Source organism: Jaculus jaculus, chromosome 10, assembly GCF_020740685.1.
Source record: "Jaculus jaculus isolate mJacJac1 chromosome 10, mJacJac1.mat.Y.cur, whole genome shotgun sequence".
NCBI lineage: Eukaryota > Metazoa > Chordata > Mammalia > Rodentia > Dipodidae > Jaculus > Jaculus jaculus.
The window spans coordinates 27,472,254-27,490,000 of NC_059111.1; the positions used below are offsets into that span (position 1 = coordinate 27,472,254).

The 17,747-nt window shown below is 40.1% G+C and overlaps 1 protein-coding gene across 4 annotated transcripts in view; it reads left to right on the forward strand.

The window, feature by feature from the left end:
• The window catches only part of LOC101616730 (synaptotagmin binding cytoplasmic RNA interacting protein), a 42,655-nt gene that overhangs the window by 16,651 nt on the left and 8,257 nt on the right, over window positions 1–17,747 (forward strand). For all 4 annotated transcript variants that reach the window (XM_004660449.3, XM_045160114.1, XM_004660451.3 and 1 more), the window contains 4 exons: window positions 9,531–9,666; window positions 12,172–12,377; window positions 14,831–14,980; window positions 15,293–15,414. In XM_004660449.3, coding sequence (XP_004660506.1) covers window positions 9,531–9,666; window positions 12,172–12,377; window positions 14,831–14,980; window positions 15,293–15,414 — 614 coding nt within the window. The remainder of the gene's footprint in view (window positions 1–9,530; window positions 9,667–12,171; window positions 12,378–14,830; window positions 14,981–15,292; window positions 15,415–17,747) is intronic.

The window sequence follows — 17,747 nt, forward strand, 5'->3', positions numbered from 1 at the left end:
GGAGGGATGAAATTATAGTTTAGTTGGTAGAGTACTTGCCCTACATGGTATGGAGCCCTGAATTTGAGCCCCCAAACTATATAAACCAGGTATGGAGATACATACCTGTAATCATTGCATTTGGGAGATAGAGGTGGGAGGTTCACTAGTTCTAAAATTACCTCAGCTACATAGCAAGTTTGAGGCAAGCCTGAAAACAAACAGTGAACAGAAAAGATAGGTGTGTGTATTTATGTGTGTGATGTGCTGCTGAATTGGAGTAGGAGGCTAGTGTATGTTACAGATGATGATATACTTGCATACTGACAGGTAGTATTTTGTTTATTGAGTTTTGTTCTTTGCGAGGGTTTTGCTTTAGTCTTTTTCTTCTCCAAGGTAGGATCTCTAGGCCAGGTTGTCCTGGAAATCTGTAGTCCCAGATTGGCCTTCTTAGTGTTGGGACTAAGTGTGTGCCACCATGTTTGTCTTGTAGAACCATTTTCATTAATACAGCTGACAAAATAGGTCCATGAAATATTTACAAGCTATTTAACAAATATTTATTGTTTAACATGAAAATCTAACACTGTTTTTTGAGCATACAGAATTTTCATTTTGAAATTGTAGTTTTTGAGATAGGGTCTTACTTTAGCCCAGGTTGACCTGGGATTCACTGTGTAGTCTCAGGCTGGACTTGAATTCACAGTCATCCTCCTACTTCTGCCCCCCAAATACTGGGATTAAAGACATGCATTACCATGCGTGTTGCTTTTTTTGGTGAAATTTTATTAGTTTATTTTTATTTTTTGGTTTTTCGAGGGAGGGTGTCACACTAGCCCAGGCTGACCTGGAATTCACTATGGAGCCTCAGGGTGGCCTCGAACTCATGGCAATCCTCGTACCTCTGCCTCCTGAGTGCTGGGATTAGAGGCGTGCGCCACTACGCCCGGCTAGTTTATTTTTAATATTTTCTTTTACTTATTTGAGAGAGAGGGAGAGAGAGAGAAAGAGAAAATAATGGGCACACCATGGCCTCCAGCCACTGAAAACGAACTCTAGATGCACGTTCCACCTTGTTATGTGGGTGCTGGGGAATAGAGCCTGGATCCTTAGGCTTTGCAGGCAAACACCTTAACTGTTAAGCCATCTCAACTATTAGTAGTTTATTAAATAAGAGTATGTGGGGCTGGTGAAATGGTTTAGTGGTTGAGGAGTTTGCTTGTGAAGTCTAAGGACTCCGGTTTGATTTCCCAGGACCCACTTAAGTCAGATGTACAAGGGCAAGGGGGGTGAGGGCCTGCATGTATCTGGAGTTCGTTTGTAGTGGCTAAAGGCCTTGGCACACCCATTCTCTCTTTATATATGCCTCTCTTTCCTCTGTCTCAAATAAATGAATCAATCAATAAATAAAGTGTTAAAAAAGTATGTGTATAGGTGCACGTTCTAGGGCCTCTTGTCTCTCTGCAAACAAACTCCAGAGGCATGTACTGCTGTTAATTTTTCTTTTTTTTTTTTTTTTTGGTGTGTGTGTGTGTGTGTGTATACTGTCAGGCTTTGCCAGCAAGTGTCTTAATTGCTGAGCCATCTGCCTACCATGCACTTTTCATTCATACAATATTATACATTGTTCATATTCACCCTCTTTGTTCCCTTAATTTTCCCGTTCCCCACGGTCCTCTTCCTTCACCCAAGTAGTCCCTTTTCTGCTTTTATGTTTGGTGTATTTGTAAATGTAGATTAGATTCTGTATACAAAATACTAATATGAAGACTTACTACAGGTGTATAAGTTGTTTATAAGATCAGGAGAGGCTGCCTACAATTAAAGTACAGTCATGGAACAAAGGATGAAAGAAGTGTGAAGAATGAAGAGATAGATTACTTTGCACTGAGGTTGGTAAGAAAAACCTTTGTGAAAAAAAGATTGAGTAGCACAGTGAGAAAAATAGGTGAAATGGCTTGCGATAGTATTTTTGTGGAAATAAGTAAAAGTTAAAACTTACATGATGTAGCCAGGCTTGGTGGTGCATGCTTTTAATCCCAGCACTCGGGAGGCAGAGGTAGGAGGATTGCCGTGAGTTTGAGGCCACCCTGAGATCCGTAGTGAATTCCAGATCAACCTGGGCTAGAGTGAGATCCTACCTTGAAAAACAAACAAACAAACAAAAAACCCAGAACAAAACAAAAGAAAAAAACAAACCTTACATGGTGTAATGCCAGGTGGTAGTTCATAAAACTTATGGTCTAAATTGCGTAGTGCCATTAAAAGTTTTTTGTTGTTGTTGTTGTTGGTGTTTAATTGACGTAGGGTCTTGCTGGAATTCATCATGTAGTTTCAGGCTGGCCTTGAACTCACAGTAATCCTCCTAGTGCTGTGGTTAATGGCATGTGCCACCACACTTGGCTTCATTAAAGTTTTTTTTTTAAGAGAAAAAGGCAGAGAGTGAGAAAGAGAATGGGTACACCAGGGCCTTCAGACAGTGAACTAACTCCAGGTGGGTGCTCCCCCTTGTGGAGAGCACCTGTGTGGGACCTGGAGATTAGAACATGAGTTCTGAGGCTTCACAGGCAAGTGCCTTAACTGTTAAGCCATCTCCCTAGTCCTGTTTTGTTTTCTTGAGATAGGGTCTCACTCTAGCCCAGGGTGATCTGAAATTCACTATGTTGTTTTAGGCTGGCCTCGAACTCAGGGCCATCAGTCATTTTATCTCAGCTCCCTGGGTTCTGGGAACAAAGGTGTGTACTTCCATGCCTGGCTTTTTGTTAAAAGTTTTGAGCTCTGCAGATGGTAAATGAGTGGCATCATATGGTTGAATAATGTGTTTGGATAGAAAGAACAAAGGCCAAAAGAGGGCTGGTCAAGCAGTAGAAATGAAAGAGACCAAAGGTTTTTGAGGAAATAGGGTTAATCTATAAGTGGTTGTCTTATAGATTTTTTTCAACATTTTATTTATTTATTAGCTTATTTATTGACTTTTGGTGGTAGGGTCTCACTGTAGTTGAGGCTGACCTGGAATTTACACTGTAGTCTCAGGGTGGGCTTGAACTCACTGTAATCCTCCTGCTTCTACCTCCCAAATGCTGGTGTGCCCCCATGCCTGGCTTTAAAAGTTTTTTTTGACACAGGGTTCCACTCTATATAGCCTAGGCTGGAATTTACTAGCTTAAGTCTGACTTAGAGACTTCTGATGGTCCTGCTGCTTCAGCTTCTCCAGTGCTGAGATTACAGGCATGAGTACAGGCTTGTGCCACTGAGCCATCTGTCCCAGCCAGTTTATTGGTCATTTCAGTAAGGATTTGTTTGGTAATATAAATCTGCATGTAGTGATACTACCCAGGATAATAAAGTTAGGATATGAAGCAGATTTTGATATTCTAGCATTGTTTACATCTAACAAAAATATATTTGACAGAAATCACATATCTACATGTAATTGAGGCATATAGGTATGTAAGTGGAAAATTAGTCAAGTATCCAAAATTATCTTATACTCCTCAATCTCAGCTGCCATATATCAATATTGTGATGTGGATGACACTTTTCCCTCCCCTATTTATTTATTTTCTAAATTTTTATTAACAACCTCCATGATTATACAAAAAATATCCCATGGTACTATCCTCCTTCCCCCCACTTTCCCCTTTGAAACTCCATTTTCCATCATACCCCTTCCCCATCTCAGTCAGTCTCTCTCTCTTTTTTTTTTTTTTTGATGTCATGATTTTCCCCCCTTTTTTAAAATTAAGCTCTCACTGCAGCTTAGGCTAACCTGGAAATCACTCTGTAGTCCCAGGCTACAGTGACCCTCCCCACTTTAGTGCTATGATTATAGACATGAGCCACCGTGCTCAGTATGAATAACAGTTTTAAGTGTTACTTGAGAATATCATGTCTTGGTGGTTCTATTTTGTCACTGTCAGGGAAGGAATAATTAGCCAAACATACCTAACGTCTTGAGTCCTGAACTTTGCATACAGGTATAGGAATTTTCATTTGGAAGGAAATTTGCTGTAGAACTTCTTATTTTACTTTTTATTTACTTGAGCGGGGGGGGGGGGGGGGAGAAGGTGAAAGGGAGGGGGGTCATGCCATGTCCTCCATCCACTGCAAACAAACTGTAGACACATGTGCCATCTTGTGCATCTGGTTTATCTGGGTCCTTAGGCTTCGTAAGTGTAAGCCATCTGTTCAACATCTTGCTGTAGGATTTTTAGGAGGGTAGATTGATTTATTTATTTGAGTAAGGGAGGTGGGGAGAAGAAGTGCACCAGGACCTGTAGACACTGAAAATGAACTGCAGACACATGCATCACCTTGTGCATATGGCTTATGTGGGTAATGGGGAATCAAACTTGGGTACTTAGGCTTTCCAGGAAAGCACTCTAATTGCTAAGCCATCTGTCCAGCCCAGGAAGATAGGTTTTTGAGTAATGAACACTTTCTAACTGAATGTTTGTGGTATCTAAGTGGTTTTGCTGAAAAGAGTTGGGACTGGGTATATACCTGGATCATGATTCCAAATTTCAGGCTGCTAAATTTCTGGTTATTTGATGACTAATGTCTGAGAGAAAGAGAAAAGAAAAGGTGAATTAAAAATTTGTGTCCAGATGAAATAGTTCAGGGTAGACAACCACTGCTTTTTTTTTTTTGGTTTCTTGAAGGGAGGGTCTCGATCTATCTAGCCCAGGCTAACCTGGAATTCACTGTGTGTGTGATGGCCTTGAACTCATAGCAATCCTCCTCCTGCCTCCCCAATGCCCCAGTGCTGGGATTAAAGTCGTACACCACTGCCCCTGGCTCAACTACTGTTTTTTTTTTTTTTTTTTTTTAATTTTTATTTCTTTGTTTGACAGAGAGAGAGGGAGGGAGGGAGGATGGGCGTGCCAGTGCCTCCAGCCACTGAAAACGAACTCCAGACATGTGTGCCCCTTGTGTAGCTGGCTAACATGGGTCCTGGGCAATTGAACCTGGGTTCTTTGGCTTTGCAGGCAATTGCCTTAACCGCTAAGCCATACTGAAGGTGTATTGATTAATGGTCAGAATTCATAATTATTCTGTAGTTGGTCATGACACTTGGATTAGGTCAGAAAGCAATATTTAAAAATATTTTAATGTCCAAAACTCATTTTTTGAGTAGACAAAAGTCTCATTTTGTTCATGTTTGATACCATACTACAATGTGTGATGATATACCCTAATTAGTATTATTATTTTGTGTATGAGTTGTGTGTCCTCATGTGTATGTATGTGCATGTGGAGGCCAGAGGTTGATGTCTGCTGTCTTCCTTGATGGCTGTCTCTGTCCCCCACCTTTTTTTTGGTTGGTTGGTCGTTTTCCGAGGTAGGGTTTCACTCTAGTTGGCCTCAAACTCATGGCAATCCTCCTACCTCTGCCTCCCAATGTGTGCTACCACACCCAGTTTCCCCACTGTTTTATTTAACACTACAGGAGGGTCCCTCACTTGAGCCCACAGCTCACTGATTCAGCTAGTCTAGCGTTCCAGTTTAGCTTGAGGATTCTCTGGAGTGTTGGGATTACCAGTAGTGCCCTGCCCATCTGAATTTTTGTGGGTCCTGGGGGAGGGGACTGAACTGAGGTTCTCACACATGTTTCCCATTGAGTTACCACCCCACAACCATCTTAACTCTTTGAGAGTGCTAGTATAGTGGAGAGTTCGGGTTTATCAGTGTTAAATAAGAATCTCTTAGCCAGGTGTTGTGTGCATGCATGCCTTTAATCCCAGCATTTGGGAGGCAGCCTCGAGTTAGGATCACTGAATTCAAGGCCACTCTGAGACTACATGGTGAATTCAGGGTCAGTCTGGGTGAGAATGAGGGAAAAAACCAATCTCTTACAAAGTACTTTTGTGCATGCGTGATGTATTCCTGAGTCTCCTACTGCAAATGAATGTTAGACACACGTGCCACTATACATCTGGCTTTATGTTGGGCATCTTTAGAATTGAACCTTGGCCACAGGCTTAGCACACCAAGTGCTTTTAACTGTTTGAGCCATCTTCCAGCCCAAGTTATGTTCTTTTCTCTCTCTCTCTTTTGATATTTTTGTTTAATTTATTTTGAGAGAGAGAGAGTATGAGAATGGGTGCACCAGGGCCTTCAGCTGCTCAGAACAAACTCGATTTGTGCGCCCCCTTGTGAGTATGAGTGATATTGTATGCTTGCATCACTGCATCCAGCTTATGTGGGACATGGAGATTTGAATGTGACTTCTTAGGCTTCTCAGGCAAATGCCTTAACCACTAAGCCAGCTTTCCAGCTCCAGGTTATTTTCTTTAAATTTTTTAAAAATTTATTTGGGAGCAACAGAGATGGAGGGAGGGAGGGAGAGAAGGGGAGTTCCAGGGTCTCCAGCCACTGCAAACAAACTCCAGATACATGTGCCTCCTTGTGCATCTGGCCCTGGGGAATCGAGCCTCGAACTGGGGTCCTCAGGCTTCACTCACAGCAAGCATTTAACTGCTAATCCATCTCTCTAGACCCCAGGCTGTTTTCTTTCTTTCTTTTTTTTTTTTTTTAATTCCCGAGGTAGGGTTTCACTCTGCTCCAGGCTGACCTGGAATTAACTGTGTACTTTCAGGGTGGTCTCGAACTCATGGTGATCCTCCTACCTCTGCCTCCTGAGTGCTGGGATTAAAGGCTTGTGCCACCATGCCTGGCCCAGGTTATTTTCTTAAGTAAAAAATAGCTTCTTGTGCTTAGAACATTTGGACAATAATGGGAGTGGGGGGAACAAGGTAAGAGAGAGGGAATGTGTTCACTCTGTTTTCAGAAAGTATGAATGAATGTTTTTACCTATTAGAGGGTTCTTGGTTCAATAATGGAGAAGAAAAGATGGACATAAGTGTTACCTGAGGAAATAAAGTATATGGCAGGATCTGTCAATCTCACCATTTACTGATAATGCAGTTCTCCTGTGTTAGAATAATAATAGTATAATGTCTGGCTTCTAACTGCTGCCTACAACCTATGACAAGCCAGCATTGACACGTTTTCTATGGGGTTGGGGGCAAAAATCACTTAGTGTGGACTGTTAGCGTATGTTTATGAAAAGGGTGATTTTTGTTGACTGTCACAGGATTTAGAGATAGCAGAGTGCTTGATTGGTGTTTGAGCTCAGTTTACTGGTATTTGGAGAAGCTTAGCTGGTGGAAGTTTCAGGGAAGCCTTTTCTTTGGGTGCTTGGAAAGTTCAAAAATTGCATGTGTGAGAACCTTTATATACGCAAGTGCCTTAATCGCTGAGCCATCTCTCCAGCCCCAGAAACTTTATATACAGTATTGTGGAAAGAAAGGAAAAAAGAAGTAGCTTAGAGTTTTATGATGTATTTAATTTTAGGATGTCCAAGTATTTGAACTTATCTCTTTGGAAGAAAGTCATTGACACTTTCCTCTCCGAGTGGCAAAAATTAAAACTAAAAAGCCACGCTTGTGGTATAAATACGGAGATACAGAAATAAACTTGCATTTGTTAGGACTAGAAACATGGGTAGCTTGAACTGTGTCAGTAGAGTAGAAAGTTCTGAACTGGTGATCCAGTGTGTAAATGTTAATTTTGATTATTTGGAGATGAAAAAGGATAAGGAAGAATTAACATCCTGAATTATGTGTTATGTTTCTCATACATCATGTAAGAATAGAAATAATAAAAGAATGGTTTTCTTCTTGCCAAAGCTATTTTATAAGTGTTGTGGAAATACGTATTGGTGTTTTTTTTGTGTTTTCCTCTAGCCCAGGTTGACCTATGTAGCCCTAGGCCAACTTCAAACTCCTGGTGACCCACCTGCTTTATACCGGTTCTTTAATTTGCATAGTGCTATGTGTGTATATAGTATATTTTGAGGTCAGTTGTGTGTGGGATTAATGCTATCACTGTTCTGTAAAATTTTGAGGGAATTCTAATATTACCCAACTTTTCAAGACAAATTAGAAACACTGCATTTAGTGTGCATGTGGGTATGCATGTTGAAGTTACTTTAGCAGCCTTGGGTATCATCTTCAGGAATACTGTATTCCTATTTGAAGGTTTCTCATTGGCCTGAAGTTCATCCAGGGATGAGCTGGTGGTCTTCGGATCCTTTCTCTCCGGGTCTATCCAGCCAGTGCGTTTTTTAGTTTTGCGAGGTAGGCTTTTTTACTCTAGTCCAGGCTGGCCTTGAACTCACAGCAATCCTTCTACATAGACCTCCAGATTGCTGAATTAAAGGTGGATCACCACACCCGCCTCCTACACATTTTTATGTGGGTACTGAGGATTGAACTCAGGTCCTCAGGCTTGCAAGGCAAATACTTTACAGACTGAGCACTCAGCCCCAAACTGGAAAGTTTTGAATTTTGATTTGTGTATTTTATGATTAACAGATTATTATGTTGACAGATTGCATTATGCTTCGATTCTCCAATATCTGATCAGAGTATATCAATCAAGAATCCTTGATTTTTTTTTTTTTTAAAGTATCAGAAGTCTTCACTTAACCTAGAGTTTTGTTTTTTTGAGGTAGGGTCTAACTCTAGCCCAGGCTGTCTTGGAATTCACTATGTAGTCTCAGACTGGTCTTGAGCTCACAGCGATCCTCCTGCCTCTCTGCCTCCTGAGTGCTGGGATTAAGGGTGTGTGCCATCATACAAGGTGAACCTGGAATTAAAAAAAAAATTACTTACCTGCAAGTTGGAATGGCGGGGAGAGTTGCAGATTGAAAGGGTTCTTCAGTAAACTAGTAGATTTGCAAGCTTGTTTAGTATATTTTTTAGTGAAATCTTTATAATTTTGGATTAGGATGCTTTCTAACAGGAGAATTATGATATACTATTTTTATCCTTAATAGCAGATATTAACTGTACAAAATGACATTTCTATACATTTCTAGAATATATTCACCCTTGTCTTTTACACCCAGTTTGACCATTCTTACACATCCCTAGAAGTTTCCCTATTGCTTTTGCTTTATGTGCCCCTCCATTTATATAATATCAAGTTGTGTGCTGTTTTTGTTTGTTTGTTTAGTTTTGTTTTTGTTTTTCGAGGTGGGGTCTCACTCTAGCCCAGGCTGACCTGGACTATACTCTGTATTCTCAGGGTGGCCTTGATGTCATGGTGACCCTCCTACCTACCTCTGCCTCCCAAGTGCTGCGATTAAAGGTGTGTGCTACCACGCCCAGCATAAGGTTTTTTTTTTTTTTTTTGAAGTAGGGTCTCACTCTAGCCCAGGCTAACACAAGTAAGGTTTTTTAAAAGCATGAAAGTACTTGTACATAGTGTCATTAAAAGTTATACTTTTTTGCTAGGCGTGGTGGCGCATGCCTTTAATCCCAGCACTCAGAGCAGAGGTAGGAGGATCGCTGTGAGTTTGAGGCCACCCTGAGACTCCATAGTGAGTTACAGGTCAGCCTGGGCTAGAATGAGACACCCCACCTTGAAAAATCAAAAAAAAAAAGTGATACTTTTTCCATGTAGGATTGGGGATCTTCTATAATAATTAATTATAATTGATAAAAGCAATTTTAAAACATGGTGCGCTTTTTCCCCCCTTTCAGTATAATAATCATGAAATTCGTTCCGGAAAACACATTGGTGTCTGCATCTCAGTTGCCAACAATAGGCTTTTTGTGGGCTCTATACCTAAGAGTAAAACCAAGGAACAGATTCTTGAAGAATTTAGCAAAGTGACAGGTAAGTTGGATTTACTTGGAAGGAGATACAACTTTAATAATGAAGAGTATAGCATATTTTGTGTTAGGCTTTGTTCTGAACAGTGTCTTTAAGTAAAACCTCATACCTTTATGGGATAAGTGTTTAAGATTAGAAAATGGGCAAAGAGATTTTTGGGGGTAATGCTGAGAGGCCAAGTTAAAAGGAATATATATGGTTGGGATTTGAATTCATTTTGCAATTAGATATTTTATTTTTTATTTATTTGGGAAGGGGGGAACAGATAGAGAGAAGACTGGGTGTGCCTGGGCCTCCAGCCATTGCAAATGAACTGCAGATGTATCCACCAGTTTGTGCATCTGGCTTTTATGTGGATACTGGGGAATAGCTTGGATCCTTAGGCTTTGCAGGCAAGCGCCATAAATGCTAAGCCATCTTCTCCAACCCCTTCTGCAAAATTTTTGTTGTACTTCTCTTATTTTGCTTTTAATTCTGTTTTTTAAAATAATAATTTTTTTTTTTGAATGTGGTATGTGTGTGTAGAGGTGTAGTCAAAAGATTGAAGTTGAGTGTCTTCCTCAATTCCTCTCCACCTTAATGAGATAAGGTCACTTACTGAACCTAGAGCTTACTCATTTCCTCATTTCCCTGGTTTAGCCAGCCAGCTTGCTCTGGGCTCCATCTGTCTACCTCCTCAGTGTTGGAATTACAGGCATGTGCAGCCATGCCCATCCCCCCTCCCTGTGTGTGTGTGTGTGTGTGTGTGTGTGTGTGTGTACACGTACGTGTGCAGAGGCCAGAGTAGAATGTCAGGTGTGCACTATTGCTCATTTCATTTTCTTGAGTATGAACTGAATTTGGAGGTACCGTTTTCAGTCAGTGAGCCTCCTGTCTCTTTGCCTCTTTCAAAACAGGTTTCTGGAATGCATGGCCACACTTGGCTTTTTACATGGGTTCTGGGGATTGAATTCAGTTCCTCATGCTTATATGGCAAGTGTTCTTAGTCATTGAGCCAGCTCCCTTCATTCTTTTTTTTTTTCCCCCAAATATTTTAGCCGGGTGTGGTGGCGCACACCTTTAATCCCAGCACTCGGAGGCAGGGGTAGGAGGATTGCCATGACTTTGATAATTCCAGGTCAGCCAGAGCTAGAGTGAGACCCTACCTTGAAAAACCAAAAAAAATTAAAAAAAAATTTTTTTTAGTTGTTTATTTGAGAGCTAGAGAAAAAGGCAGAGAAAGAGACAAAGATTGAGAGAGAAAATAAGGGCATGCCAGAGCCTCTAGCCACTGGAAATGAACTTTAGAGACATGGGCCACCTTGTGCTTTTGGTTTATGTGGGTACTGGGGAGACAGAGTTAAAAGTGTCACCGTGAAATTGAAACCAGCCTAGAACTGCAAAGTGAGTGACAGGTCATCCTGGGCTTGATGAAATCCTACCTAAAAAAAAAAAAAATAAAAATAAAATAAAATAAAATAAATTTAAGGTAAAAAAATAAATCAAGCCAGGCATGGTGGCGCATGCCTTTAATCCCAGTACTTGGGAAGCAGAGATAGGAGGATTACCCTGAGTTTGAGGCTACCCTGAGACTACATAGTGAATTCCAGGTGAGCTGAGCTAGAGTGAGACCCTACCTTGAAAAACCAAAATCAAAAACCGAAAGAAAAAACAAACCATAGCTTGGCTTGGTGACACATACATTTCATTGTGGAACTTGGGAGGTTAGAGGTAGGATTGCTGTGAGTTAGGCCAGCTTGGGACTACAGAGTGAGTTCCACCTTTCTAGCCAAACCTCAAGAGAAAATAGAAATAGAAACAAACAAACCAAATACTTTAAGGCTGGGAAAAATAAACAAGATAATGTCTCAAAAACAGAATCAAACATTTTAGGAAGGGAGATAGCTCAGTGGTAAAGTCTTACCTAGATTGTGCAAGACCCTGGCTAGCCCTACTCTTCCCCTCAATAATTTTGTGTAATGAGAATTACTTAACCATGTTTGACCTATGATGGCATTTTCCTGATTATGTAGTTTTTTATTTGTCTCTGATATACTTAGTGGAATCAAAATAATACTTTGTCTCACACCTTTAATCCCCAGCACTTGGGAGGCAGAGGTAGGTGGATCGCAGTGAATTTGAAGCCACTTTGAGAATTCAGAGTGAATTCCAGGTCAGCCTGGGCTACAGTGAGACTCTACATCGAACCCTCCCCTCTTAAAAAAAATAGTACTTTGAACTAGTTAAAAACACATTTTTGTTTATTGGGGTTATTATTATTGTTATTTTTTGAGTCAAAAATTATACAAAGGTACCTGAAACTTACTAGGGCCTATTTTTTCTTTATGAGGCAAGGTCTCTATTATGTAGACCAGGATGGAGTCACTTTTTACCCTCTGTCTTTGGGCCTTTAGACAATAATGACTAGCTTAGGAAAAAGATTTTTTTTTACTGTGATTTAAGAAGTATATTTGACACAAAATGAGTCTTTATTTTTGTTATTTCTTTGGAATGATCACTTAATTTCAGAGGGTCTCACAGATGTCATTTTATATCACCAACCGGATGACAAGAAGAAGAACAGAGGCTTTTGCTTTCTTGAATACGAAGACCACAAAACAGCTGCCCAGGCAAGGCGTAGGTTAATGAGTGGTAAAGTCAAGGTCTGGGGAAATGTTGGAACTGTTGAATGGGCTGATCCTATAGAAGATCCTGATCCTGAAGTCATGGCAAAGGTAATAGTTAAGTTAAAAACAATTTTTGTGGGGTTAATGTTGGTAGTTTTGGGAGTGGGGAGATACTTGAGAATGAATTACAGGTACTGTTGTAAATCATACTTTAAGTTTTAAAACATTTAATTTATTTGTAAGCATAGAGAGAGAAAGGAGAGACAGAATGGGCATACCAGGGCCTCTAGCCACTGCAAACAAACTCCAGACGCATATGCTCCATGTGCATCTGGCTTATGTGGGTTCTGGGGAATTGAACTTGGGTCCTTTGGCTTTTCAGGCAAATTCCTTAACTGCTAAGCCATCTCTTCATCTCCTAAATCATATTCATTTATTTATTTATTTTTGAGGTGGGGTCTCACTGTAGCTCAGACTGACCTGGAATTCACTATGTAGTCTCAGGCTGGCCTTGAACTCACAATGATCCTCTTACCTCTGCCTCTGGAGTGCTGGGATTAAAGGCATGTGCCACCACACCCGGCCTAAATCATATTTTTAATGGTGAGAGAAGGCATTAACTTAGTCACTAGAAGTAAATGTATATAGAAAGTGAATACAGATTAAATAAAGTATAGAAATTTATTCATGAATACCTAAATACATCATAATCTTACAATATGTTATACTCATTCTAAACACAGTTCACCCCCACATTTGTGCAGTTTCTGTCCCCTCCCCCATTTGAGTGTTTGAGAATAGTGTCATTAGCTTTTTTGGTGCTACAGGTCTTAGACTTCTAAAAATAGTCAACTATACTGGCCCCTGCAGAACTGTTGTGGTTCTAACATTAAGCTATTGAGCATTGTGTTTTAGCAATCAGTTGAGACATTATTTGAATAAGCATCTCTCTTTTTTTTTTATTTTTTTATTTTTTTGAGGTAGGGTCTCACTCTGGCTCAGGCTGACCTGGAATTCAATATGTAGTCTCAGGGTGGCCTCTCTCAACTCTTGGAGATCCTCTTACCTCTGCCTCCCAAGTGCTGGGATTAAAGGTGTGCCCCATCACACACCCTGCTGTTTTTTGAAGTAGGGGCTCATTCTTAGGTCCAGGCATACGATTAAAGATGTGGGTCCTGCTGGACTACATAGCTCAAATAAAAAGCTTGTTGTTGTTTAAACCTAACTGCTAATTATACAGTGAATGTAATTTCTCCTCCATTAGACTTAGGTTTACACCAAATTTGAGCAGAAAGTATCCCTTGTATCCCTTACTTCTTCTCACCAGTCCTCAGCCTTCACCACTATAGCATCCTATATTTGTTGAAATGATGGACCAGTGTTTGGCAACTAAGAATCACTAACTTGCACGAAGGCTTACTGTCAGTGTACTTGTGTTTTTTTTTTTTTTTTTGACAAATATATAATGATATGTTAGACGTTATTACTGTTACATATCTGAGCTAATCATCTACTTAGAAGGAGGAGAGGTTTAAGTTGTTGGTTCCTGGTAGAGGTTTCAGTTCATGGCCACCGTGTCTTCAGGACCTGTAGCAAGGTAGCACATCATAGTAGTAATAAGGTAGAGGAATATGCTCATCTCATGGCAGCTAGAGAGCAAAGAAAGGAAAGGAGGCTAGGGCCCCAGCTCATAGTGGTTTCCGTATTTTAATGCCATGGGCTGGGGACCAGGTCTTTGACACATGGTCCTTTGGGGGACTTTCAAGCAAACTCTATCACATAATCACCATTACAGTACTATTCTCTATCCTTCAAACCTTGACAGTCTTATTGTTCAGTACTGTCTTAAAATTTTACCTTTTTAGGAAGTTGTGTAGTTGGAATCATGCAGTATGTAGATTTCTCAGATTGGTAGTTTTAATATTTAAGGGCCCTCCTTTTCTTTTTGGTTTTTCCAGATAGGGTCTTACTCTAGGCTGACTTGGAATTCACTATGTAGTCTCAGGATGTCCTGGAACTCATGGCAGTCCTCCTACCTCTGCCTTCCCCATGCTGTGATTAAAGGTGTGTACCAACACGCCTGGTTTTTATTATTTATTTATTTTTGATGATCATAGCTTTTTAGCTTGTGGGTAGTTGATAATGTAAGGTCATATGTTAAGAATACAATCAGTTTTGTGACAAGGTTTCAAACTATTACACAGGCGCTACATAACTTTATATTCTCTTCATTTGGTAATGAAAAATTCTGATGTTCCACAATCTTACCTGTATTTAATATGTTAGTATTTCCTTCAGATTTTTGTCATTATAATTGATGTTATTTCCTCTATTTTGTAATGATAAATGAGCATTTTTTCATGGTACTAGATGTTTGTTTCAAGTCTTGACCTGACCTAGTAATCCCACTCTTTTTATCTATTTATAGGAATTAAAAATCATTTTTTGAAAATATTCCTGATGTTCTCAGTGTGATTCAAGTTAATTTCACAGGGTAGGCTGGTAGCATCTGGGAATGGAACTCTTTGGAAATATTTGGGGAATTTGCTTTTTTATTCCAGGTAAAAGTGCTGTTTGTACGCAACCTTGCCAATACTGTAACAGAAGAGATTTTAGAAAAGGCATTTAGTCAGTTTGGGAAACTGGAACGAGTGAAGAAACTAAAAGATTATGCATTCATTCATTTTGATGAGCGAGATGGTGCTGTCAAGGTAAATAAGTGGTAGAAATACCATTGGTATCTAAATTGGTCTAATATTTTTAGTTTTCATAGAATTAGTATACTTCAGATGTTGGAGGAAATATAGAGATAATAAAATCTACTGAGGAAAAATTTAGTATTCTTAACTAGTTTTATAAATGACCATAATTATGGAGGTAGATATTTAATTAAAGCTGTCCAATTTTATTGACTTGGCTAAGGCTGTCCTTCCAACATTGTGTTATGTCATTTTGTTAACTTCTAAGTCACATCCGTTTTGAAAGCCTTTCTTTTATATTGACTACTGTCTTATTTTTTAAAGGCTATGGAAGAAATGAATGGCAAAGATTTGGAAGGAGAAAATATTGAAATTGTTTTTGCTAAGCCACCAGATCAGAAAAGGAAAGAAAGAAAAGCTCAGAGGCAAGCAGCAAAGAATCAAATGTGAGTAAAATTTGAATACTTACAAAAAACTGTTATGAGGCTGGAGAGATGGCTTAGTGGTTAAGGCATTTGCCTGTGAAGTTTAAGGACCCAGGTTCAATTCTCCAGGTCCCATGTAAGCCAGATGCATATGGTGGTACGTGTGTCTGGAGTTCATTTGCTGTGGCACAAGGCCCTGAGGGCCCATTCTCTCTCTCTCCCTTTTTTCTTTTTGAGGTAGGTTCTTATTCCACCCCTGGCTGGCCTGGAGTTCACTCTGTAATCTCAAGGTGGCTTTGAACTCACAGCAATCCTCCTACCTTTTTACCTCTGCCTCCCAAGTGCTGGGGCTTGTGCCCCCACACCCGGCTTCTCTCTGTCAAATATGTAAAAATAAAATATTTAAAAAAATTGTGTGCAGGGTTGGAGAGATGGTTCAGTGGTTAAGGACCCAGGTTTAATCTCCCATTATCTATCCTTGTAAGCTAAAGGTAGTGCATACATCTGGAGTTCTTTAGCAGTGGCTAGGTGTTGGTGTTAACCCATACTCATTCATTCATTCTCTTTCTCTACCTCTTTGTCTTTCAAATAAATAAATACATGAAGTATTTACATATATTCTAGATTTGGTATAGAATAAAAAGGTTGTTAATGGCACTTGTTAAGCAAATTCACTGTATGTTGACACATTTTTAAGATAGTTTCAGTTGAAAACTTTTGAGTCAGAAATGTCAACATCTACATAATGCTTACTAAACTCTTGCTGTTGACCATACCTTTTTTTTTTTTTTTTTTTTTTTTGAGGTAGGCTCTCAGTCTAGCCCAGGCTGACCTGGAATTGACTATGGACTCTCAGGGTGGCCTCGAACTCACGGCAATCCTCCTACCTCTGCCTCCTGAGTGCTGGGATTAAAGGGGAGCGCTACCAAGCCTCACTCTCTGTGTTTGAAAAGAGCAATCCTGAAGGCTTGATTGGAGGTGAAGCTTGTATTAGTATTCATTTACTGTTTTTTGAGAAAATATCTTTGTGAGCTAGGTTGCCTGTCCCCCAGTTTGAGATGAGCAAACTGAGGCAGAGAAGGCCACTTACTGGAGCACCCAAATAGCTAGTAAGTAGGAGAGCTGGAGTTGAACCAAGGCAGTGCACCTGGCTGCAGGTTCCACTCCTACAACTCATACTGACATTGCTCTGTCTCTGATTACAGGGCTGTCCTTGGCATTGTAGGACATTTAGCAGCATCTGGTCTCTTCTTTCTAGAAAACAGTAGCACCTCCTTCCCCACCATTTGTCTAGACATTTCCAAACATACTCAATTGTAGGGGTGGGAATGACATCGCTGTCTTACGCGACAATCACTGCTTGCATTGGCTGATGGGATTGTATTATTTAGAAGAGTGAGCCTCATTAATCATGACAAAATAACCAGATTTCATCCAAAAAAATCTACAAACTTAGTAAATTAAAAAAAATTTTTTTTTGTTCATTTTTTATTCATTTATTTGAGAGCGAAAGACATAGAAAGACAGATGGAGGGAGAGAGAGAGAATGGGCACGCCAGGGCTTCCAGCAACTGCAAACGAACTCCAGATGCGTGCGCCCCCTTGTGCATCTGGCTAACATGGGACCTGGGGAACCGAGCCTCGAACCGGGGTCCTTAGGCTTCACAGGCAAGCGCTTAACCGCTAAGCCATCTCTCCAGCCCACATGGCATTTTTAATGTGAGTCATTTGGAATAGGGAAGACTTGTGAATGGGGTAAAATAAATCATTCTTCAAGGAAATTCTTCAAGGAATTACAGAGGGCCCTGTGAGCAATAATACATGTATGGATCTAAGTTTTAAGTAACTATAATGCACTGTAGGGCTGGAGAGATAGTAGTTAACGATGTTTGCTTGCAAAGCCAAAGGACCCAGGTTCGATTTCCCCAGGACCCATGTAAACAAGATGCATAACAAAATGCATCTGGAGGTGTTTTTTTTTTTTTTTTGCACCTAGAGGCCCTGGCACACCCATTCTCTCTAGCTGCTTTTTCTCTTTCTTAAATAAGTGTTTATAATGCATTGTAGATTAGAAGGATTTTAGTCCTTATTTATTTATTTGGTAGTGAAAGAGTGTGACAGAGTATGGGCATACCTAGGCTTCATGCTGCTGAGCCGAACTCTAGATGGATCTGCTACTTTATGTGTCTGGCTTTATGTGGGTACTTGGGAATCCAATTGAGTCCTTAGACTTTGCAGGCCAAGTACCTTAATTACTAAACCATCCAGCCTGATTTTAGTCCTTTTTTCCATACTGTGTCTGCATATGCTAATTTTTTTTATTTAAAATAATGGCTATTTAGTTACTTCATTAC